The sequence below is a fragment of the Ctenopharyngodon idella genome, chromosome 7 (assembly GCF_019924925.1).
Source record: "Ctenopharyngodon idella isolate HZGC_01 chromosome 7, HZGC01, whole genome shotgun sequence".
Taxonomy (NCBI): Eukaryota; Metazoa; Chordata; class Actinopteri; order Cypriniformes; family Xenocyprididae; genus Ctenopharyngodon; species Ctenopharyngodon idella.
In genome coordinates, this window is record NC_067226.1 from 49,582,443 (window position 1) to 49,609,350 (window position 26,908).

The 26,908-nt window shown below is 40.2% G+C and overlaps 1 protein-coding gene across 10 annotated transcripts in view; it reads left to right on the forward strand.

The window, feature by feature from the left end:
• The window catches only part of nrxn2b (neurexin 2b), a 330,369-nt gene that overhangs the window by 205,998 nt on the left and 97,463 nt on the right, over positions 1-26,908 (forward strand). For all 10 annotated transcript variants that reach the window (XM_051900279.1, XM_051900280.1, XM_051900272.1 and 7 more), the window contains 2 exons: positions 260-433; positions 7,602-7,721. In XM_051900279.1, the coding sequence (XP_051756239.1) occupies positions 260-433; positions 7,602-7,721 (294 nt within the window). The remainder of the gene's footprint in view (positions 1-259; positions 434-7,601; positions 7,722-26,908) is intronic.

Sequence of the window (26,908 nt, forward strand, 5' to 3'; positions counted from 1 at the left end):
ATATGTTGATCTTTTGACCAGTAGGTGGTGCTATAACCACATCAACTCTTCAGTTTCTCTCATCGGATCTCTTCACATGTGTTTTCATTAGATTAGATGAAGGTTTTCACTCAAATCTAGTTCTTGCTTCAGCAGGGAGACGAATATGAACAGAATCACATTTCCAGAGCCGCAGAAGGAGAACTCGCACACTAATCTCACAGGAACACGCGTGAGCAGCGTTATTCACGTTATCCATGCGCTTCCTCTCGTCCCGCAGGAGAGCTGTATATCGGTGGAGTCGCCAGAAGCATGTACAACAGCCTGCCGAAGCTGATCGCGTCCCGGGACGGGTACCAGGGCTGCCTGGCCTCCGTGGACCTGAACGGCCGCTTGCCAGACCTGCTCGCAGACGCCCTCCACAGGGTCGGCCAGGTGGATCGAGGATGCGACGGTCAGTCATTCACACACACACACACACACACACCTGAACATAAATCAGTAACTGCTAACACTCGACAATCATTCTATTTGTCAAAGTCAACATGAAACAGAAGTTGTGTCGTGTATCAGAGTGAAACGCATCAGGGACAAGAACAAATGTAGGGCGGGGCTTGATTTTGTCTGTGGGGAATTGATTGGATGGTTGTGGTTTGCTATTGGTGGATCTCATGTGAGTGACAGGTTGCCCCGCCCTCGTCATCAGAGAAGAGAAGAGATGCTGCAAGAGGGAGGAGAAGATATTCTGATTCAAGATTACGAGGAACATGAATTTAACACAATAATGATGTGCACCGATAAATCATTTATGATAAACACTGAAATATTCCATAAAAGCAAGAGCTGTCAGTTTTGATTTCATGGTGACTTTAACATTAGTTAACATGAACGAACTATGAAAAATACTTCTGAAGCATTTATGAATCTAGTTAATGTTAATTTCAACATTTACAAGTGTTATTACAGTTAACTGAAAATAAAACAAAAGTTTTAGTTGTTGTTTGAGTGTGTGTGTGTGTGAGTGTGTGTGTGTGTGTGTGTGTGTGTGTGTGTCTGGTGTAACAGGTTGTTAAGCGTGTGTTCATGTACACTGGGTTTGAGAAGGTCAGCTCTTCCACATTCAGCCTGTTTTAACTTAATGTAAAAAACATCTTTGGATAATTTCTGCGTCTTTAATATTTATACTTGCAGAATTGTTGAATATATTTATAAACATTAGCATAAAACTTGCATAATAACATAAAGAACTGAAATGCCTACAACTGAAAGTTAGTTTGCAAAGACCTGTTTTCTGCTAGTTTCAGCCCGACGCAGTTATCATTTTCACATCCTGCGCCACATTGTTTAAATATCAAATGCGCTCGCATCCATCTGTTCACCCATGGGCGTGCTGGTCTGAAAACAAGGTGTGTTCAGGTGCATTGTTGGCGTGTTGCTATTTTGAGGAACTGAAATAGACTGCGTCATTGACCAACTGAAACCTGCTGTAAAGTCAATGGAGCAGTATTTGTTTTGTTATTTAAAGAGTGTGTTAGTAATATACGCCTATATGCGGGTGCACAGTGTCCGTTCATTCTGCTTATTACACACACAAACATACCAAATATTACAAATAAAAGCAATACAAAATTTTAAAATATGATTATTGTGTGCATAAAGATAAAAATGCTTTGGTGGAATCCGGCTTGTCCCGTAGATGGTCTGCTCCCGCACTTTAACCTCGTGCACGAGCAGATCCGTTTCCTCGCTAGAGAAGCGTTCAGTTCTTCCACTTGTAAATTCCGCCATGTAAATAGTGAATCCGCCATGGCATGAGCACAACTGGCTTTTAAAGGGAATGGGAGATGAGACTCTGATTGATTTTTGTACGTTACGCCCAAAACACACCCATCCCTCATTAAGAGAATAGGGACAACCCTTTCAGACCATGCGCCGGGCGTGCCGACCATTTTTCCCGTCGTTAAACTAGCAAAAGTGGATTCAGACACGCCCTAAGTGCACCTGCGGCGTGCGTTTTAGACCATGCACAAGAGTCACAAACACTGAGGAAAGAGCTGAAACTCTGTCTTCTACCTCACTGAGCCTGATGAATCACAGCGAGAGAAGATACTGAGGAGCGAGAACATTTGCTGACAAATTAAAAGCGTTCCATTTCAGAATTTATGAAAGATGATCATAATAATCATAATAGGACCTGATAAAACCCTCATATAGATCAGATAGTTGTGTGTCATATCATTGGAAAGATCTCAGCTTGCGCAGATTCATATAATTAGATTTAACACTGCGTGGAACGTTTCCACAAATACCTTGAGGATTGTAACCAATCACAGACAGCAACACATGGATTCAACAACCAATCAGAACCATTTTGAAGGGATATACCTTTTTAAGGTAGATTATGCGATTTATTTATGTTGTTTGCCTAAACATCAGCTTTACTCTTGACCAGCCAGATAATGATCAGTATTAATGTGTCTTTGAGTCGGAAATATATTGATTTCCACAAAAATCTGGTCTTGGTGATCGACTCCAATACAGGCCAATATAATATAATGTATATTTCTATATATCTGTCATCTACAGAACTAACCAAACTTATTATCAGCCACAAAATTGTGATGCATTTTATTTTTCAGGATTCTTTGATGAACAGAAAGTTCAAAAGAACAGAAATCATTTAAAATAGACTCTTTTGTATAGGGATGCTCAATATATCAGCCACAATATCGGTATCGGCCGATATATGTTCATTTTTAATGTTATCGGCCGATATTTTAAAGCCAATAAATAATGGATAATTTCCTTCAGCTGAGACACTTCAGATGTGCACTGTTCACCAGGATGGTTATGAATTGCTTGAAATATGATTGAATAGTGAGACTTCAGTTTTTGTAATCAGGCTCTCAAAAATTATATAAAAATTTTGATTTAGATTTATCGGCCAATATATCGGTTATCGGCTTTCAAATATAAAGAATTATCGGTTATCGGTATCAGCCAAAATTTTCATATTGGTGCATCCCTACTTTTGTAACATTATAATTGTCTTTACCGTCACTTTTGATCAATTTAATGCATCCTTGATGAATAAAAAGATTAGATTCTTTAAAAAATATGAAATACCCTAAACGTTGAAATGGAATATGAATACGTGTGGGTTGATGTTTTGACTATAATGAAGTGGATATGTTGTTAATTGTTGGATAGAGTTGAGAAGTTTTTATGCTAATTTCATGTCAGATAATAGATCTCACAGCTACAGGAACATGTGATTTGTGTGTCTAATGCTCTCTGAAAGTCCTGGTGTCTCTGGAGCGGCTGCTGTGATATTCTGTGTTGATTTCCCAACGGACTCCGTCTCATTTCACTCTGTGTCTCTCGCTCTCTGTGCAAAAACAACATTATTACGAGCTCGATCAGCCTGTCATCTGTGCTGCCAGAAACACGCTCAGACTTCATCAGACGCTGGTGTTATTCCACATGCACTCAAAGCTTGACATCGTTCACTATTAGATGGAATCGTCTGTGTCGTTTAAAGGAACGAGAGGATGATTGTGCTTTATTTCAGCTTTGCTTTTCAAACACAAACATGACAATGCAATATCTGCAGAAACCCACAGGTGTAAATGAGACACAGGGATCAGATCTAATACTGTACAATATTAAAACTACAGACAGAAATCACTGTGTTCCAAACCTCAATCCATGTAAACGCAAAATGATGATATATATATATAAAACCAGTCATAAGGGTCAATTTTTTGAAATTGAAATTTATACATCATCTGCTGAATAAATAATCTTTCCATTGATGTATGGTTTGTCAGGATAGGACAATATTTGGCCGAGATAATATTGAGAAAATCGCCTTTAAAGTCCATAGCAATGCATATCCACTCACAAAAGTAATTTTTTGATATATTTACAGTAGGAAGTTTACAAAATGTCCTCATGGAACATGATCTTTACTTAATATCCTAATATCTTAATATCCTCATTATTTTTGGCATAAAAGAAAAATCGATAATTTTGACCCACACAATGTATTATTGGCTATTGCTACAAATATACCCGTGCAACTTATGACTGGTTTTGTGCTCCACAGTCACACACACACACACACACACACACACACACATACTGATCAGGATCATTTCAGGATTCATGCAAACTTTTGGGAGTGAAATTCAAGCACTTTTCAAGGACTTTTAAAAGTAATTCACACTTTTATATACTTGTAAATATGATCAAAGATGATTTATAAAACGTTTAAAAGTTTAAAGATGTAGGAACATTTTGTGGCAGACAACTTTTATTTAAAAAGACATGTGTACAAATTACCATTATAACCACTAGATGGTGGCAGAGGACCACTTATTGACTCCTTAATAAATGAGGAAAAGTAAGAAAAGTCTCATGAAAAACAAACACTTTTCTTCAAATTGTGACTGAATTACAGAGAAAACTTCTTTTATAATCACTGAAGCTGTCGGTCAGTTCAGTACATACATAAGAGTGGAATATTTACATTTTTCCCTATAAAATTAGGTTTTTGCATGTTACTATTGTCAATAAAAGTTAATTTTATCTACATCTCAATTCAAGCTCAGTTCTTTACTATCACATTTCCAATAAATAAACGTGTAATATTATTAGTAACTGCACTTATTAATGCAAAACAATAGTAATATGACTAAATTAAATTACCTTTATGGTTTACAAAAGAAAAAACAGTGCCACCAAATCAGGCGCTTCTGTAGATGTTAATGGCACCAGCTCCGCTGCTCTCAGATGTTAGTCTGGAGCCCTGAAGTGTCATTAACGTTTCACATTCAAATTAAAATAAATAATATGATGTGTCGCAGATTTGATGCCAAACGCCGTCGGCTCTTCATGTGCGGATGAACACAGGGAACCTGACGAGATCTGAGAACTACATTTACATGCATTCGTTTAACAGACGCTTTTATCCAAGGCAACAAGCACTTTATCATGACAGCTAAATATACTCCCAGAGTTATTACATGAGGTTTGTTTATGGTTTATTTATGAACTTGTGTACGAAAGAGCAGCAGGAACGTTCTCTCATATGGCTTTAAAATGGTCATTTTTGGGTGAAATTTCCTTTCAGAGCTTTATGAGACACACACACACACACACACACACACACACACTCACTCACACGCATACACACACACACACACACACACACACACACACACACACACACTTACACACACACACTTACACACACACACACACACACACTTACACACTCACACATTCACACTCACTCACTCACTCACTCACACACACACACACACACACACACACACACACACACACACACACACACACACACTTACACACTCACTCACTCACTCACTCACTCACTCACTCACACACACACACACACACACACACTCAGGCTAGTAATGTAGTTGAATTCAGCTCTCTGCCTCACAGACAGTCATTAGTACGTGATTAGAACACAATGAACTCAACAGTCAATTAGAATAATATCCAATCACGCTTCAGAGGTTCTGTTTAATTGGGCCGTTGAGCTCCGAGGAAAAAGATGGCGAAACCTTTTCTGTCTTTCCACTGAAAATTGCCCATTTATTGTAATATTCTGTACAGATATGGCAGTCAGTTCCAGACTGTGAATCAGTGTTTTCACACATTGACTGTGTTCAGATGCACTGAATCTACAGCGCTTTATTGTCCGTGTGTGTCTCTGATAAATGAACGAAGCTGGGCTCAGGTTTATTCTGGTCTGTGTGGGTAAAATCAGCTCCTCCTGGTTTGTGGTGTTAATGGCTGTGTTAATTTTCTCAGATCTCAGCATGACGATCATTAAACTGAAGATGTGCTGAAAATAACAAGAAGTGTCTTAAAGAAACAGCAGATCTGACTGAACTCAAGAAGCTCTTCTGAGCATCACGTCAGGCTCTCGCTGAGCTCACGTCTCAAATTCTGCTCATGTGTCCTTATTTATTTTGCTTCAGCATTGACATGAACCACACGAAGAAGACTTTCCTCCGGCGTCCTGCTGCGATCTGATTTGTTGACATGTAAAATAAGCATCATGTGGTCTGTGCCTCCTGTGAAGATAATGATAAATCATCTTAAAGTCCATTATCAGCTGCTGCGTCTCACATCATAACTACAAACACAATTATTTCATGTCTTTACTCTCTTTCTGTAATAGAACAAAAACCTGCGCTTGCCAAGGCTGTATTTATTTATCAAAAATACAGTAAAAATTGTGAAATATTATTCCAATGTAAATCAGCTGTTTTCTATGTGAATATATAGTAAAGTGTAATTTATTCCTGTGATCAAAGCTGAATTTGCATCGGAATGTGAATCAAAGCATCATTACTCCAGCCTTAAAGGGATAGTTCACCCTAAAATGAAAATTAAGTCATCATTTACTCAACCTGGTGTTGTTCTTTCTTTTTTTGGACCACAAAAGGAGAACTTATTTAAGGAAAATTCTGCTGTTGGCCTTTTGTGCTCGACTGTGTTTATGAGACTCTATTAGCGAGTAAATGATGATTTAAAGTGGACCTATAACACCCCTTTACAAGATGTAATATAAGTCTCTGGTGTCTCCAGAATGTGTCTGTGAAGTTTCAGCTCAAAATCCCCCACAGATCATTTATTATAGCTTGTCAAATTTGCCCCTATTTGGGTGTTTTTGTGTGTGTCCCTTTAAATGCAAATGAGCTGCTGCTCCCGGCCCCCTTTCCAGAAGAGGGCGGAGCTTTAACAGCTCGTGCTTCAGTTGCTCAACAACAACAAAGCTGGAGAATCTCACGCAGCCAAAATGAGGATTGTCAGTAACGGTGTTCAGCCTTACATTGTTCAAACCGGAGTCGACACTGATGGAGAGACTCAGGAAGAAGTTACAACTTTTAGAAGTTTTTGAATGGTTAGTGGATAAATTTATGTAGTTGCTGTGGAGTTGATTCAACTCATCCACTAGCATGTGCCGTCATGTTAATCTTTTGTGCTGAACTACCTCTTAAAAATTTAAATTAAAGGGGTCATATAATGAAAATCTGACCATTTCTGTGTTTAAGTTCTATAATCGGGTCCCCGGTGCATCTACCAAAATGTCACTTGATCCTTCAGAAATCATTTTAATATGCTGATTTGCTGCTCAATTATTATAGGTGCTCGATTATTATTAATGGTTCTAATTACAATCAATGTTGAAAACAGTTTTGCTACTTAATATTTTGTGGACACAAGCACAAAACACAAGCATGAATGAGCCGCTTTATCATTTGAGTCTGTTCATTAGCCGTACGCTGGTGCTCAGACTCTCAATAACACACCAGAGCAATAACGATAACGGCACAGAGAAATTATGTCATTTTATGTTCTTTCAGAATGATTTTTCCAGCTGATGAATGATAAGAACATTAACAGCCAATCAGAATCCATCCTGCTTTAATGAGCTCGAGCATTTAAAGAGACAGATTACAAAACTGAGAATGAACAGAACGATATCGTGCTCCTGTGTGACGCTGATATAGTTATCGTTCTTGAAGTGAACGGGCCTTAGCAGGAGTCATCTGATGTGTGTGTGTGTGTGTGTGTGTGTGCAGGACCCAGCAGCACCTGTACGGAGGACTCGTGTCATCATCAGGGGGTGTGTCTGCAGCAGTGGGAGGGCTTCTCCTGCGACTGCACCATGACGTCCTACGGGGGCTCGTACTGCAGCGATCGTGAGTACACACACCCTCTTCCTCATGACATCCGCTGTGTTGGAGCGAATGGCAATGTAAAATACTTGTTTATTTCTCCTGCTGTAGTTCATGTGTAAAGTGTCCATTGAGCGTTTCCATTGAGTGTCCACCCTTTAGTGGACGTGTTTATTCATGATGTGTGAATGAAGTCACTCTAAGGGGTTTGTGTCTCTTAGTTTGAGCTGCTCTGTCCTGTAAAACGGAGAAGCTGGCGTGTTCGGTGGGGTTTGTTTATCATGCTCTGAGGACACGCCGCCTTCATTATCTGTTACTGCGTGTAATTTGATGTTAATTTCATCTCATCTCTTAATTGGCTGATTTATTGTGGTGATTAATTGGTTTTTCGGGCTCTCCCTGTTGGTTTTGCTGGATTAATTGGTCGCTAAGTGAAATCATTAGCATGTGATTGTGAGTGACTTCATCTGTGCACTTCCTGTTTCCTGTAGACTCTTGCTCTGGTAATGAACTTCTCTCTGATCTGGCTTTAGCTGTAGCCCTGTTACTAGACCGGTTTAGACCAGGATGTGTGTTTAATGCTGGCTTACCTAGGTTAAGGTTCAATGGTGATGACTAGATTAGTTTTTATGGTTAGACTAGTTAAGAAGTGTCTGAAATGGCATATTCTAGATACTAGATGGTTGTGAATTAAAATGCTGAAGGTGAACCAGACAGAAACCAAACCCCAACATTAGAAACAAAACACTTTTTTTGTGAACTTTTTATTCAGTTTTAAAATGTACGCATGAATTTTGTTATGCATACTTGTAACAGTAACATACATGCATATTTATGATAATCAAACTACACTTCTCAGCTGGATAAAGCAAACCAGCGTCTCGCTAGTAAAGTTCTGATGGATTGCAGTGATGTACAGAAGTCATATAGTAAACACGCGTGAGTCCGTTATATTGATGTGCAAACACACCTCTTGACACACTGATCGCACACAGACACATTCACGCTGTTTCCACATCAATTCAGGATAATATTTTTATCTGTCGTGTGTATGTTGCTCTGAATGGATCCGTGTACTGTAGCAGATAAATGCAGCAAACAATTCCAGCAATCATAACAGCTAGTGTGAAGTCAAACGCTTCTTTAAGGAGTGACATAATGAACCGGGACTCGTCTGGTGTTTGGGTTTCTGTCTGGTTCCATCTCTCTGCATGGCTGCATGTACAACTCGCATGTTTTCGCGTGTGTGTGTGTTGATGAAGATGTTTTCATGTGACGTGACACTGCTCACACTTTCTGTTCATTCGTCCTTTCACTTGTTTCTCTCCTGCGAATTCTCTCGTTCAGCTTCAGTTTGACAAACAGCCTTCAGCGTTAGTTTCTCGATGAGCTGCACTGGATCAAGGTGAAACGCGTCATGTGACAGACGCTTGTCTTCCTCTTCTGTGTTCAGATGAATTCACACTCGTTTCAGATATCAGAGACAATGAGAACTTCATGAACTCGATCAAACAGGCTCTCTCTCTCTCTCTCTCTCTCTCTTTCACACACACACACACACACACACACACACACACACACACACACACACACAAACACACAGGGGTTTCTTTCTTTAATGTGTCAGTTTGGCTGTGAATACTGAATTCAGGGCTGAAAGATTTGTGTGTTTTCATCTGCAGCTGCGACACACATACACTAATTTACATATAAATGAGGTCATACCATATATAGGCTTCTATAAAATACTTCCTGCTGTTTTTATGTGAACCAGTATGCAGTATGTATTGGTGATGTTTCAAACAGTAGCGCACTTTATTGTTGTTATTGTTGTGTGTTTAATTCAGTTCCCTGGGCACCACAGCAAAATGGCTGCCCACTGCTCCAGGTGTGTGTGTCCTCGGTTTGCAGTGTGTGTGTGTGTGTGTGGGTGTGTGTGTGTGTTCACTACTCACTACTCCTAATGTGTGTGCACTAACTTGATGGGTTGCAGAGGACAAATTCTGAGTATGGATTACCATATTTGCCCTTCCCGTGTCACTTTCACTTATTTCACATTTTTAATATAATTTAAAATGTAAAAGTGTCGTTAAACTGATCAGATAAGTTGAGACACATTCAGACCATGGCTGATGTCACTTCCTGTTCATCACCACACAGGAAGCAGAAGGTTCGGTCGAGGCTAGTGACCCGTCTCTGAACTCGTTTAGTAATTAGCCGACTGACGGTTTCTTAACAGCAGCATGTGTGAGAGAGCCATTAATGTCAGGCGTGATCATCATCATCATCATCAAGAGCGCTGTTATCAGAGACAGACTGAATGACGGAGAGAAACAGTAGGGGGTGTTGACCCTTTGCTAAGCCCCGCCCCCTTGTGTCTTACTCCAGTCATACCTGAGCTCAAACGGCGCTCGTCTCTGTAAATGTGCGATGATTGGTCTAAGGTGTTAAAAACAGCCGTATCGGGCAGTGCTGCGTCATTCTCAAACAAACCATGTGAATGTGAGTTCTATAAATGATTGTGTATTCATATTAGTCTGAGCTATCAGCGTTTGAGTCACGTAGCGCTCGTCCTTGAAGCGATCAAATGAAACACAGGCGCTTACGAACCCTGACAGAGCTGAATATTTATTCTGAGAGCTGAATTGTGTCGGCAGCTGACTCATCACAACTAATGAATCATTATTGACGTCTGGACACACTCAGTTTCAACAATCTGTTAAATGGCTCAAAGTTTTCACTTCGTTTCTCGCACGAAAACTGAAAGACATCCAATATTACCACATTAAAGTCTAAACACACAGTTTCCATAAATAGTTCAACAGTTACACCTGTCAATCACAGCTAAACTGCCGCGCTATTGGTCCGTGTGTGCGAAACAACACAAAGATACTGCTTGAGTATATTTGACTGTAGAGCGTCAGGCTGAAGGTCCCTCACCACGGCAGTGAAAGTTGCTCTTTCTAGAGTTTTTCTCCTTTGACTTCACATGCTCTGAATATCAGATGAGGATGAGGAGTCCTCGTCTCAATGAAGGAGTTTAATTCATGAGGCGTGAAGCCGTGCAGCTCCAGATCAACCTTTAGCTGACCTCATGAGAGAGAGCAGGATCTCCTCTCACAGACAGCGAGTGTATGTTCAAGTGATTTTGATTGGAATAACATGTTGGGCAGTTTATACTTAATTGTCTATTTTACACTTCTTGACAAATGCTGGAAGTCTGTTTTAGTGCTAATGCAACAGTGAAGGGCAACGATAACCTGACGCTGCAGTGATGTTCATGTGCCTGTGCATTATATGATCTTTCTGACGTGAAGCAGTGTAAGATTCGTCAAACCCCTCGAGTTAAGAAAGCTTTAGTGATCATGTGTTTACGATCAGAACGCAGCGCTTCTTCTCCTGCAGGGTTCGCTTCAGTGCTCATCGAACCCGAACCACAAACACAGCAGTCTCTTTCTCTTCATTTTTCAGAATCAGTTGGTGACCGCGGTGTTTCTGTGGCGAGCGCACGTGAGGGGCTGTGTGGGTTAGCGAGCGCTAGGAACGCTTTTACTGCGTGTAATCGCTCGATGAGTCGCGGTCGCCCCGCTCAGAGGCCGCGAGGGCAGATCTGGCAACCCGCGGCGCGTCTGCCCTTCACATTCACTCCAGTAATTACAGCCATGGCTGATGAGGCGTGCTTTATTTCTCTTCTGCTAACAGAGGGAAAGACACATCCCAGAGAAACGCCGCTCGCTCCTGCTCACAGCTCTTCAATCACTCCCTCATTTTCCCTGCTGAAGCCCAGATGAGACCAGCTCCTGAGGCTAGCTGCAGTTACGTGGTTACTAGCTGGTTGTAATGGACCCTCTACAGTCATTAGCTGCTCCAAACTTTCAAACAGTAGAGTATGGCGGTAGCAACACCAAGGTCATGGGTTCGATTCCTAGGAAAAGCAAAAACTGATCAAATTAGAGATGCACCGATCGATCGGCCAGGGATCGGAATCGGGTGATTTTCCGTATGATTGGCCCGGAACAGTGACCGGCCGGTCAGTCTCACGTCTTACCGATTCTGAGCCGATCCGAGCCGCGTGACGCTCGCCGTGTTACTGTATGAACACATGAACTTCATCTCCGGAGCTGCTCTGAGAGTCACTTCATCAGCATTTTACTGTTTCATTTGAGAAAAACTGTCATTTTTCTTCCATGTTTTAATTTTAACAGTAAACGTCTGTTGTACAGAACCTTGTTCGCCAAAAAAATTAAATGGTTTGTTTAAATTTAATTTGATTAAAAATAAATTAATGTTTTATGCTTTCATTTGATTGCCAGAAAGACTAAAATACATATCACAGAATTTATGGAAAAAAACAAAATAAAACAAAACAAAAACAAAAATCATAGGGCCCTATTATTGTAAACAAATTAAGAAATTCAGTTATTTTTTATTAATTCAATTACTTAGACATGTTTTTCATTAAATCATTCAAATGGAATCCAGAAAAATTAAAACAGAAAACAGAATTTGGTTAACATTAAAACGGAATATGAGAAAAAATATATATAAAAAATTACAAATTTATTCTAATGCATTTATTTGTGCTGCTGTTTGATATTTGTTTATTATTTTCTTATTTTATTACTGTCTTTTTACATTTTTTTTATGAAAATAAAATCTTGCATTGCAGAAAAGTACATTTTTGTTTGTATATGCTGACAATTAGAAAATCGGAATGAGCAAAAATAATTATCGGCAGGTCACGCTTACAAACAATCGGAATCGGCCAAGAAAATTGCAATCGGTGCATCTCTGGATCAGACATGTAGCTTCAATCCAATGTAAGTTGCTTCAGATAAAAGCATTGATGGAAATATTAAAGAAAAGGATCTTTAGCTGGTCTAGAAGGACTGCCTGGTCAGCCCTCGTGGCGAGTGGTGGTGACCTGTTCTAACAGCTTCAGTCTCCTATAATCCAGCTTGAGCATATTTATCATTTAGTTTCAGACCATAATAATCTCATTTGTGTTTGTGCATAGGTGTGTTTACACCAGTTCAGACAGCCTTTAACATCACCAATGTCAAATGTCATTGTGCATATGGAGACCGATCATGATGGATTAAGATGGTCTGACCTGGGGCCAGTTGCAGAAAAATGGCTGCTAAATTAAGACCAACTAGCAATTAGGTAATCAGTCTTACTTTATGGAATCAAATCAAAACCTTTTTCTTGTGAAAAAAAAAAGTTATGATCTTGAGGGAATAAAATTAGACGACTAACTTGTAAGACTAGCCTTACAAACAGTCATTGTTTTTTTCCAGCAGGATTTATTTATTGTGGTGTTTTTCTTGCCCAGCAAACATAAAACACCTTTAAATATCACATGAAATCTTTTGCCGTAACCACATTCCCTCAGTTTCACGACTGAACTCTGCTGGTCAGCTCCGTGGGGTTTTCCCCACCGCAGCTTTTAAATAACGTGTCCGTGAGCGCTCAGAGCTTCAGAAGCACATTAGTTTGAATCCAGAAGCTTGACTTGAGTCTGTAACTTTCACTGGATCTTCTGTCCTGCCGCTCCATTAAGGGTCAGGAGTTTCCTCTCAGGAGCCGCTGACAGGAAGCTTGAGCAGGAACAGTGATCGATGCCAATCTCCCAAATGGATTTCAGGCTGTGGAGGGGCTGCGCACTATGGATTTTTACACACACACACACACACTCACTCTTGGCACTGGAACAGCATCAGGCTGCTGAAATCAATCCGGAGCTGTCATCTGCACATTGATCCGAGGCCTGTTTCCATCTCGCCGTGGAGCTGGTCTGGGCTAATGGACGCCGTTGAATCCAGTCTTAATCTGCTCAGAGACTTTAAGATCTCGCATAGAGTCAGCGCTAATCTCTCGCTTGCCTTCAGCCGTTTAGATATTAAAGTCATAATTGGTTCCAGCGGCCGTGAACGAGTTCATGAGAGCTGCTTTAATTGTCTACAGTAACAGTCAATAAGGCATCAGACGTCAGATTTATGGTGAGCAGACGAACCTCAGATGCCCAAACTGCTAGTGTTACTCAGTGTTTTAACTTCATCTGTATGAGCACACACTGCAGAGGTGTGTGTGTGTGTGTGTGTGTGTGTGGGAGGACGTTTGTTAATGATGCGCTCAGACTAATGCATGTTTACTAGAGTATTTGAAGTAAATGTGTTGCGTACGAGCACAGCGCTTCTGAACACAACCTGTGCTATAGTATAAAGCGCCTGATACTGCGCTATGTGGGGTTCTGGAGAGAATCAACATAGATCAGATGAAAGAGGAAACATTCACACAATCCCGTTCTTTTTGTTCTCATGGCATTGAGAAGGTCAGATTCATGCTGACACACACACACACACACATGGTAATAGACACGCAAGATGAACATACAAGCACCGAAACACACACAAACACACTTAGAGAACATCAAGAACTTGCTGGGTTAGAAGATTATTGGTTATGAAGTGGTCAGGTGACTATTGTGAGTGTTTAGTGAAACCATGTAACACCATTTCCTCCCTCAGAATAACAGATAATGAGTGCTGGAGGACGAGGGGAGCGAGGGATGTGTGTGGATGAGGCTGCGGTTCCTGGCTATTTCCCCTTGATTGATGGCCTCTGTTGTTGTCTGACTTTTCTTCGCGCTGTGTGTAATTTCTTCTTGATGTTATTACAAATGAGAAATTACTCTAATCCATTAGCACAGGACAGTAAACAATGACCGGACGCGGCGATAAGACGCGGTCTGTCACTCAAACTCCAGTTATCAGGTGGAGAAGGACATTCGGCGCTGCGCTTCTGACGTGTCCGAGTGAATAAAGAGCTCAGTGACGGTTTAACGGCTGGTCATGATGAGGCACGGGCGCTCATGCAGAAAGCCCTTTTAAATGTAAAAACAACAGTGTGAAATAAAACATGCTCCCGTCCAAATGACGGGAATCTTCATTAAACCAGCACCAGGGAAACTCTGACCTCTCGTGGTCACATGTGCCATCTTTAATGTTAATGTTATTATTTTGATGTTTATCCACAGCAGAAACTGCATAGTGCCGCTACTTTTGTTTGTTGGTTTAATATAAAACGGTGATAATTTTCGTGACTGTAATCATCAAATGACATTTTCATGTGGTTTGATGTGCGGTTCAGAGCTCATGGTGGTCGTGACGTCACTCTGGGTGTTTATTGAGCTCACGGAGGCTGTGGACGGTGAATTCTGTGTTCAGAGGAAATCAGATCTCAGGGAGATTCAGCTGAGAGGATCGATGAACCGGCGCTGCAGAGCTTCATCTGAGACGCTTCAGATCCAGTGAAAGTGCACTGAACAACACACACACACACACACACACACACACATATCCTGCAGGCAGAGGGAAAACGTTCAGAATGAAAACACAAACAAACGCCTGTACTTGCTCTAGCGACACATTTCTCCTCGAGGCCAACTGGAAACCAACAAAACTCCACAGTCTTGAGACCGTTTAGAGCGCTAGATCGTGCTGAAACACTGTTTATTATTAAAGTGAATGATAAACGTCTCGTTCAAGCACAGAAGAAGCACATTTCAAACTGGTGAGCTTAAGCAGAATTCAGTGAACTCAACACATTCAGCAGCTGAGGCGTATGAAACGTTATAAACACAATGACTGCTGCTGCCCGTGTCTGAGCGATCAGAACTAAACTGAACTCCTAAACAGAAGGTTTGATCAGCTGAGAGTGATTTTAAAGCAACTTAAATCTTCGATTCTGCAATAATGACGTTATTACGGTCATCTGAGCCGGATATTCACATGACGGCTGATGAACAACAGCTTAAACTATTATGGAGACGCAAGTTACTTCTGACTGCAGAGCAGAAGGATTGAAGGATGAAGCTGGTGTCTCTGTGGGATCATTGAGGTTCATCCAGAATCACAGTGGTCAAGATGACCTCGAGGACCAGCGCTGAATGAGAAAACCTCAGACAGATGAAGGAAGAGAAAGGTCCCGAGAGCGACCTCTTCAGATCCTTAACGAGAGAGCGGACAGATATCAGATCTCATCCGTCCGTCCAGAGACTCACACGGGTCGGGACATCGTGTTCTCAGTGGATTCTGCTCCAAATGCTAGAGAACTACTTACTAAGGTGAGATGCATTTGTCGTCTAAGTTCGGAAAAGCAGCCATTGACTCTTATTCCTTGTGAGGCATACATTATTACACATTCTTAGACATCCAACATTAACACATATATTGATTTCAAGGCATTTAGTGATATTTTTCACACACAAAAGAGTCAAACAATTTACACACAGAACTAAATGAGAGTGAGTTTCATAACAGTCTTGGTTCAATAAACTTGAAGAGGATACTGGAGAAAAAGTCCATTTGATGTAGAAATCGTCACCCAGTAAAACTGACCATTTAAGCCAATATTTGTAGTATTGTTGTGATTTGCGTAGCAACATGTTAGCATTGGAATCAATTGCATCTAGCAGGCTGAAAATCACTAGAACCCGTCTAAATCCAGCAAACCAGACCGAGGCTTTAGGCTGGTTTCTACAGCAGGGTTCTTTCTGGACCGGTCTGAGATGGAGGGAAGCTTTAATTGTTCATCTGCAGCTGATCTGGGTTCATCAGCGGAGAACAGACAGACCCGCCGAACTGAGACCGGCTCTCAGATTCACCTCTAATTGGACTGAAATCTGATGCTGGAAGATAAACGAGTCCCAGAGAGACGAGCAAACCCAAATGTCTTTTGTACAGGACGGCGAAATGTAATTTGCGTGAGTCGTTGCATTTTAATGCCGTTTTCTGAACATTTGTTTGGCGGTGATGGAGTACGAGCTGTTTGTGCTCTTTTACACACACATCAATCCCAGCGGCCGTGGCTACAGCAACCAGAAGACCAATTAGACTGGTTTTCCTGTGTGTGAGCCGCTCTGGAGACGATACGAGACATGCTACAACACCTTCCCCTCTGACTTAACATCACCAAACAACACGCCGTATGAGTTAGTGATTGATGCGTTAATAAATCACAGCCAATCAGCCTGGGAGTGTAAACAATGATGTTCTTCCTCCGTATCTCGTCTTTTTATGTTAAAGGAGTAGTTCAGTTCAGAATTAAAATTTCCTGATAATTTACTCACCCCCATGTCATCCAAGATGTTCACGTCTTTCTTTCTTCAGTGGAAAAGAAATGAAGGTTTTTGAGGAAAACATTCCAGGATTTTTCTCCATATAGTGGACTTCACTGGGGTTCAACGGGTTGAAGGTCCAAATGTCAGTTTCAGTGCAGCTTCAAAGAGCTCTACATGATCCCAGACGAGGAATAAGAGTCTTATCTAGAGAAACCATCGGACATTTTCTAAAAAAATAAACATTATATACTTTTTAACCACAAATGCTCGTCTTGCACTGCTCTGTGATGCTCCACGCATTACGTAATCACGTTGGAAAGGTCACGCGTGACGTAGGCGGAAGTACCGCGGTAGAGCGAAAAACTCCATCTCATTTTCTCCTCCAACTTCAAAATCATCTGACACCTTTTAACACCTTTTTATCTTTTTTTGTAAAGGGCGTTTGACTGATTCTTTGATGTTCACTTTGTAAACACTGGATCTGTACTTCCGTCTACATCACGCGTGACCTTTCCAACGTGATTACGTAATGCGTGGAGCATCACAGAGCAGTGCAAGACGAGCATTTGTGGTTAAAAAGTACATAATTTTATTTTTTTAGAAAATGTCCGATGGTTTCTCTAGATAAGACTCTTATTCCTCGTCTGGGATCATGTAGAGCTCTTTGAAGCTGCACTGAAACTGACATTTGGACCTTCAACCCGTTGAACCCCAGTGAAGTCCACTATATGGAGAAAAATCCTGGAATGTTTTCCTCAAAAACCTTCATTTCTTTTCCACTGAAGAAAGAAAGACATGAACATCTTGGATGTTTATAAAAGCATAGATAGATCAATAGAGATGATCTGTGACTGTACGTGAGGATCTTTTGCAGATTTTCAGACCTGCAGTCAGTCATTACTAGTTATTTAGACTAGTATTGATGTGGCTCATGTTCTAGTTGATAGCGGGTCGTAATGATGGCTTGTGTGTTTGATGGATGAATGCAGCTCCTGTAAAGCCCACTCGCTGTATTTATAGACCCTCGTAACGCTCTCACGATAATCACACCACGTGTTCGTCAGCCAGGATCTCTGTCAGAGTTTTGAATGTGTGTGATTCAGTTCGGTGCTAGTGACGGATCGACTCACTGTTTGATATTCGAGCGATGACGGTTCATTCGAAGAGATCTTCAGTGAGAGAGTTATGGTTTGAGTTTAAACGCATGCGGACGACATTCACATGTAGATCAAGAATTATAAAACAAAATCTCCAGTAATTAAAATAATTCAACAGTGTCCTAATTTATGCACTCAGAATCTGTTGAATGTATTTTCAATTCATAATAAGAAATTATACTTGTTTTTAACTAACTGTAGTTTTATATATTTATTTCTTACTTTAATGACCAAGAATGTCATATTTAGCTTGTGTACGGCATGATGATGAGTAATATTTGCTGGAGATTGACCTCAGATCAAGCGTTTACCTCACAAGAGCAGAGGGATGTGTGTGCTGTATGGCATGTGTATGTTGGCGATGCATTTGTTTATGATGTTTTTTGCTCGTCGTCCGGCGGGATGGAGTCTAATCATTCCTGCAGCTGCTTGTTTGAGGAGCGATGTGAAACAGAGACATTTGTTCAGGGTGTTGTTAGCACTCGACTGTAATCAAAAGTTGGAGAGTAACACACACCATCTGCCTGGTTTCTACCTCACGGCGTCACTAACGACACGTTAGCGCTGAGGTCTCCTCCGCACGCGCTCTGGAAGAAGGACAAGATCAATAATGCTGCAAACAAATGCAGATTTCACAGTTTGGGTGTGATTCAGACCCTCGCTGAAGGCTTGTTGGATCGTCTCAGCCCTAAGTCAGACTTTTCACTCGGCATTTGCCATGGCAGCAGCTGTGTTTCCATCCAAAGTTGTGAATTTCTGTGAAAGTTTCCATCCCTTGTGTTCAAGAGAACAAAATCATCACTTCCTGGTGCAAAATATCAGTAATAAAAATGTAAGTTTCTTCAATCGAGCTCTTTTCTCCTCCATCATAAATGAGTTTGTCTCAGAGCGTCAGACGAAACACAATAAACGCTGTCATGTGATCTTGCGTTCGGATGCTGGTGTTTGGGAACACAATCGTGTGAGACGCTTCTGGAGGGAATTAAACCAAATCATTCTGATGACAGACTTTGACTCAGAACCACCAAACCAACATTTGAGATGCTGCGATGTGATTGGTCCACTGGTTAGTCCAGTTATCCAATCACAGCCTCTGCTGAGGCAAAGTCACATGACGGATTTATTCGGTAAATGTGTTTCCATCGTAGTTTATGCACAAGTCTTCTGATCGGATAAACAAATTATTAGCCTGAATTAACCACATACGTTTTTTCTGCACACGTATTTTAAGAATTTATCTCGGCATTTCCATCCAGCATTTTTTATGTGATATCCCAAAATTTGCATACAGATAGGTGAATGGAAACCGTTGCAGTTTTTCTCTGCAGCATCAGTCTTCTCTGGTGTCTCTGATACCCGTGCATGTTTTGCAGGATGATTTTCGGGATAACTTGGCATAGATGTGGGATTTCTACTGGAATAATTCGTCTGACAGCTGGTTTGAGAAGTTTGATGTGATCTGGCAGCTCCATTCTAGATGATCATTCCCGTGTTTGAGGTCATGTAGAAATCAGAAGTACAGAAAGCAGAATTAAAGTGTGTGTCTCATCAGGAGTTCTGGAAAGGGACTTTCCTCTATTTGCATCAGAAAATCACACGCAACATTAGCGCTCATTTTATGATGCCTGTGTGATACTGTGCTGTCGGTTCAACTCTTTCTTCCCCAAACCTTTTCTCTCTCATTCTCTCTCTGTCCTCAGCAGTCATAATGATTTCCAGTGGCCAGCAGAAGTGAAAAATCAATTTTCGTCTCTCTCCAGCTCTTCTTCAGTGTCTATTGGATTATTTTGGGCTGAATTGAGCGCGGTCACCGCGGCCTCACGCTTCTCGTCTCTTAATAACGGCCCGTTCTCTATCGGTTCCAGCGTTCGTGTCCGATCAGACAGCCAAAGCTTCTCTGAATACTTATTAACGCCACACAGACTCCGATGAGCCGGTTGGGTTTGGATTAAATCCATCGTTGCGTGAATTCAGTGAGGGAAACCTCTGCTTCGTCTTATTAATATGTTGGAGAGGATGATTGTGGAAATGTACAGCCGAGCTCTTCACTGAGAACGAGAGAAGAACAAACTGACACGCATGTCAAATCGTAAAATGTCTTCAATTCAGTTTGAACTCATTTGAGGTTCATAAAAAGTCTTAACAAGAGCCTTAACCTGTTAACTGTCACCCGCTCTTTGAGCATAGATGGGAAAATGAATGGTTCATGAACGGGGGTTTGTCTCTTCTTAACCCTCTGGGCTCCTTCGGTCAGAAGTGAGCGAAAAATTTTACTTTGAAATTTTACTTTTTTCTTTTTTTTTTTTTTTTTGCTTCATCGGAATGGGATGACACTTGGTGATGTTTTGTGCCATTATCTATGTGAACACACAGAAACATCATGGACATGATTCGGATATGTTAAAGGATTGAAAAAAAGGTCACATGCGACAATATGGTAAAATTGAGCCAAAAAACTCAAATAAGAGGTTGAAATCAGATCAGACCTAGATTGATTAAGCTGTGATGACGCATACCTGTTCATTTTTGTTACATTTTTATTGAATTTTGATGTTATGTGTAACAGAATGTCCTTCTGTGTTCAGGACTGTGTTGACTGTAGTAAAATTAATGCAAAAACCGACGCTTCAAATCAACATTTCAGACAAAACTTTGAGAATGTCTACTTTTAAATCCAAATCCACAACTTAATGAAAATAAGTATGTATGTATGTCTAAAAACCACTAGAGAATTTATAATCCACTTTAAATAGAGCTATACAGGCATCTAGTGGTTAAACCATGGCATTACATACGTTTTTCTTTCTTTTTTTTTTTTTACTCCCACCAGATGGCACTAATCTACCTTCAAAAAATTGGACTTTAAATGCCTTGTCTCTATTTTAACATGGAATACTGCTTTAATTGAAAAATAATCTAAAAATATATTAGAAAAAAAAGTGTATTATTTTCAATGGGGAAAAATAGCTCATAAAAATTGTATAAATATTGCACAGTATCATAAAATCCCCTCAAAATTCTAAATAATAATTTCAAGGCTTCGGAAGCCAAGTGTGACCCCTAAACGAAAAGGAACAGTGAATTAAATGAACACTGATTATTGCAGAAGCACTTGAAAGTGTAAAAATGAAAGTGTAAAAAAGTTACAGAAGTTTAAATGGGTCATATAATGCTCCTTTCACAAGATGTAATATAAGTCTCTGGTGTCTCCAGAATGTGTCTGTGAAGTTTCAGCTCAAAATACCCCACAGATCATTTATTATAGCTTGTCAAATTTGCCCCTATTTGGGTGTGAGCAAAAACACACAGTTTTTGTGTGTCCCTTTAAATGCAAATGAGCTGCTGCTCCCGGCCCCTTTCCAGAAGAGGGCGGAGCTTTAACAGCTGGTGTTAGCAGCGCCTCACATTACCTCACACACACTCACTGAAAATGTCAGAAACTGTTCAGCCTTTTATGTTCAAAATGGAGTCGGACAATGATGGAGAGACTCAAGAAGAAGTGACAACATGTAGAATGAAACAGGACGTTTCTGAACGGTTAGTTGATGAATTTATGGAGCTGATGTGGAGTTAACTATCTTAAAGTCATTGATTAGCATATTCTGTCATGATAATCTATAAATCGCTCGTGTGGGAACTGTTGTAAAATACAGAGCCAGAGAATATATGCTGCATGAAGACAGAACAGGTATAGTTTAGTTTAATTACGGTTATAACTTGTCATGTTGTCATCTTGCTTTTATGACATGCTGTTGCATTTGTGTTACGTACTGTAATGCAGTAACATGGCCCCACCCCCTTTGTTGTGTGTTATCGGGGGCGGGGTTTATGTAAATTTTAGGGTTAGTGATGTCACTAACCCAGGAAGAAGCTCGTTGTAGTCTCTACCCTGCACGTATTTAAAACATTTAATGCATATTTCACAAATAATGGGTTTATTGCCTTTCTTTGTACACATTATTATCACATCAGTAAAATCCAGGATCAGTTGACCTCTAATCCATGTGTGTTGATATACTGGAACATAAACCAATTTCAGTACATATATAAAATAAATCATGTCTGAAGTGTTTTAAGCGTGCAGGTACCCTGTTTCACAGTTGATTATTTGCCTGTTTAATTAAGTAAAATAATCTGTGTGTTCTGTATGGACAAACATTTCATTTGTGCAGCTTGAATTCAATTAAAAACACTGCAGAAACCAGATCAGATCCGGATCTCTGAGAAGTGTGGAGATCTGTCTAAGAGAAACATGATTTAGTACATTGAGATTTTCGAGCTCAGTCTGGGAGATTGTTTCTCCTCTCGTCACTCATATTCACCTGTACTAATGACTACATCTGCACAGGTGTGTCAATCAGAGTCGCTCTAATCACCTCATCCGTCTTGCTTTAGACCGGTGGACGCCGGCCTGTGTCCCTCCTCAGGAGACGCATGGATCTGGAGGACAAACAGACCGGAGCGTCCAACACGTTTATTTCCAGCTGTGTTTGACCTCTGCACTTCTGAAGACTGTTTCCTTCCCTGACAGCTTCAGAAACTCCACACAAATCTGTAAACGCTCAAGAAGTCTCGTAGCTTCCGTCAACTTCAGGAGAACTTTCTGGAGTTCTGCGAGAGCCACCCGAGTGAGTTCAGAAGGACACGAGAACGAACAAACAGCAGCCAGACAATGGAAATCATCAATATTTCATCGCATTTACAGAGAGAATCTGCATTTATCTAGAGAACTGGAGATGTTTGTGTTCCAGTGAAGCTCACATTTACATTCAGACACTTTAATCCACAGGATCAGACGTCATTGATGCGAGAGTCCTGGCACTTCTCTGAGTTTCAGAGGAACCATCGTGACCCGTTCAGTCACTGATTCAACATGTGAAACGCGCTACAAGATCTAGTTCAGATAACAGAGACTTTGAGCATTTATATGCACTAATACAACTCTTTGCATTCAGATATTTTACTAAGAAAAACGATACAAATGAACCACTGAATCAGAAGTTTTGAATCAGTTCACTGAAATGGATAGTTTTCACTTCAAACATTTGAATGCATTAAAAATACAAATGAAGCATCGAATCATATTGATTTGCCTAAATGGTCAGTTTTTTTGAGTCGATTCAGTTGGATGGATGGTTTGAAGTGAATCACAGCTCTTATTCTGTCTCTGTTGTGTCGATACAGGCTCGTCGTCATTGGTGTGATCTTGCTCTTTATTCTCACTGTACTTCAATCTCCGTCCCTCGAGCGATGCTCTCTCTCATCACACACTCAGGTGTTGTTGGTGTCAGTCTCGTGTCTTGTATTAAAGGTGCAATATGTAAGAATTTTGCAGTAAAATATCCAAAAACCACTAGGCCAGTGTTATATATTTTGTTCACTTGAGTACTTACAATATCCCAAATGTTTGCAACTATTTGTAAATCGTGAGAAAATTGCAATTTTAACAAGGCTCCGGGACGTGTGAGGAGTCGCCTGTCAATTGTGTCATACCCGCGTTACCCTCGGTTTCCGGTTTTATTTTGTAGAAACCATGAAAACATCAAAGACGCTTTAATATATTACATGTTTTAATAGACAAGGAAACAACTGTTTTGATATATTTATAGACAGAAAACTATTGTTATATAGCTCAACACGTTTAGTCTTATTGTTTAAATCTAATTTTCTTGATTTTTTGCGAGTACCATGTTTTACCATGCCTCAGAGAAAAACACTATTTTGTGAAGTAGCTAACATAGCATAATCAGATGCAGCTTTATTTTTAGTAACAGTAATACAGCATTTTCTCCATCATACAATACGTTTTAAAATGAATTGCATGCCATTTATCAACACAAGCCATCCAGCATTTAAATATGATAATCTAAAATCGATCTATCTTACTGCAGTGTGTAACAGTGTCTCACAGCCGCCGCCGAGCGAACGCACAGAGTAACGTTATAACATCATTTTCAACACACTCAAATGTATCTAATATGATAAACAGAGCTGTGTTACCTCATACTCATGACCGGAAAAGCGGAAGCAGCGCCGGCGACTGCGTGAGGCGTGTGTTGCGCAATCGCTCCAGCGGCCTCATTCAGCTCCCACAACACTCGCTCCTGCTCTGCTTCATACTACAGTAACGTTAATAATCGCATCCATGAACATGATTTCTTCCTGAGTCCTATCCCTATTCTTTTGCACCGTCCGTTGAGGTGAAGACCACATGTCCCAAGATTCTGCTCTCAAACTTCAAGCTACGCCTTTGTTTTGAATAGCCTCTAGCGGACAGAAATCCTACATACTGCACCTTTAACTCATCTGAATCAGTCTGTCTCTCAGCAGAAGCTTCACTGTAGCGTCATGTTCTGTTCATCCAGAGCGTCCTGTTCGCTTTAATAGAGCCGTCTGCTTGATTAGTCTGTCATTATTTAACTACATTGTCAAAATGCATAATTGATATAAAACATGAATGCAGTGATTTTAGGTCATGTTTCGCTGGTGATCACTCCAGTGATTTCTGTTCATTCATTAGTCCTGCATGTGTTTGATGATCATGGACTCACTGATGTGTTTGATTCGATTCATTCTCCAGGTTGAACACAGGTTGAGCTCGTTCGACAGCACGTGTTTCGTAAAGTTCATTACTGCATCAAATTATCTCAGCTGGTTTTCCCTGGAATAACCGGTTAGGTGAAGCTCTTACAGTGGAAGTAAAAGCACTTACAGTAATTGTTCTGTTAAATCTTGTGTTACTCGAGCTGTAAAGCTTTAAATCATCACGTCTGCAGCCATTTTAGTGTTAATGACGGCATGTTTCCATGGCAACAAAGTTGAAAAGTGGTATATTTTACACCTTGCACAGAAAAGGTCAGTTTTCACTGGCTAACACGCGTATTGTTTAGATCTTGTGGCTGAACTATTGAAACAGTGAGCATTCATCTATTATTATTTTTTTTTAAGAAAAATGAGTGGAAAATAATTTGTGGTAATCAACATCATGCCACAGTTGAGCTTGATATACACTAAAGCTGGAACATTCCTTTAATGAGTAAATGCTGTGTTTCTGTCAGCGTTATGGATGGTCGTGTCGAGCGGTCGGTCATTTGTCACGGGTTCATCATCCCTCGCTTCACCTCCGTGTCCTTCAGAAGAGCTGAAACGTTCGGCGAATGAATCATTTGTTCATTTATTCTGTCAGTCAGTGAATCTCAGGACAGTGTGAGTCGTGATTCTGATTCTTCAGCAGCTGGAGGAGGAACCGTCTCTCTCTCTCTCTCTCTCTCTGTCGTTCATGTTCAGGTCTATATCGTCTTTTGTAGCATATATTTCTTTAAATCATTTAGTCTTAAATGTATTTAATATCTCTGTTTGAACGCAGTCACTCCTATTGCCACTTTGGCGGACTGAATTTTATATAAAATACATTTTTCAATTGTAGTCTTTTAAAAGGGCATCTGAAAAAATAAACTGTAGTGTTGTAATGTAGTGTTGTCAAAAATATTGATTTTCCAGTACATATCGATACAGAATTATCTGAAATTACTTGTTTTCCTCAGAACAGACACACGATACCAGCTGCTCTCTCTCTCTCTCTCTCATCTCTCCATCAGCGAGTCGACACACAAACCGCCTCGTTTCATTCGCTCCGGATGAATATTGTTGGTGTTTCAGGGCTTGGATTTCGGCGTGGGATTGCTCGTATTGCTCATAATTTTACTCATTCCTGCAGATTTTGTTGTGTGTAACAGTATAATGGATCCGTGCGTCAGCTCTTAAAGTGACAGCAGCCTAATAAACCTGCTGACAAATCATGATATTAAAATGTCTATTAAATGATGATATCAAAATATCTAGATGGCAGATTTTCCCCATGTTATCAAAACTGTGGCCAGTGAAAATGTCGATAGTCAATGCTTTTTATCTCATAATTTCAACTTTTGATCTCAATTCTGTCTTTTTAAGTCATAATTTTGACTTTTTAATCTTAATTCTGACTGTATATATAAAGTTACAAAAATCAGTGCTGTTAATTATGACCCATATGGAATAATTTGTCTTTTTATTCTGTTTAAGAGCAAATACTGTTGAATGCAATTAATTGTGATTTTAATTCAACTGATGTGATGTAATTACAATAGTGATTTGCACAATGAAAAATGAAAAAGTCAATGATTGAGATTAAAATGTTTGTTTGTTCTGTTGAAATGTGAGCTGGACAGCGAGATGTTCTGGTCAGAAACTTCAGCTGGAAGGAGGAGCGTCAGACCATTAAAGACACAGACGCGCCGAGGGGAAGGAGATCATGTGGAATGAGCCGTAAAGCTGTTACCATGAAGTCCTAAATTAACATCTAGACAGAAGCTCAAACCAGCGGCGGTCTGAGACGGAGAGGAGATGTGGAGTTTTAGAGAGCAGTGGAGCGAAACCTCTGAAGATCTGTCTGAAATCTGATGAAACACACACCTGTGATCACATGACAACCGTCTGCGGCTCATCAAGCACATCAGCTGACAGGAAGACACCGAACACGCTTCATATTCAGTGATATTACTGACACTATCAGATGAGGACTGAATTCAGCTCAGTAATGACGCCAGTGTCTCTGTAGAGCGATGAACTTTACACACTCATTCAACTGAAGAACATTTATAAATCAGAATTATGACAAAAAAGTTGAAATCATGACATACTAGGTCATATTTATGAGATGAAAAGTATGATTTAAAAAAATCAATTTATATGAAAAGTCAAAAATGACGTCATAATTGTGACAGTCATAATTTTAACTATAATAATGACTAATACTAATGACTTAGTATGTCATAATTTCAATTTATGATATAATTTTGATAATTTTTTTAATCTCATAATTGACTTTTTATGTCATAATTTCAACTTTTGATCTCAATTCCAACTTTTTATATCATAATTTTGACTTTTTA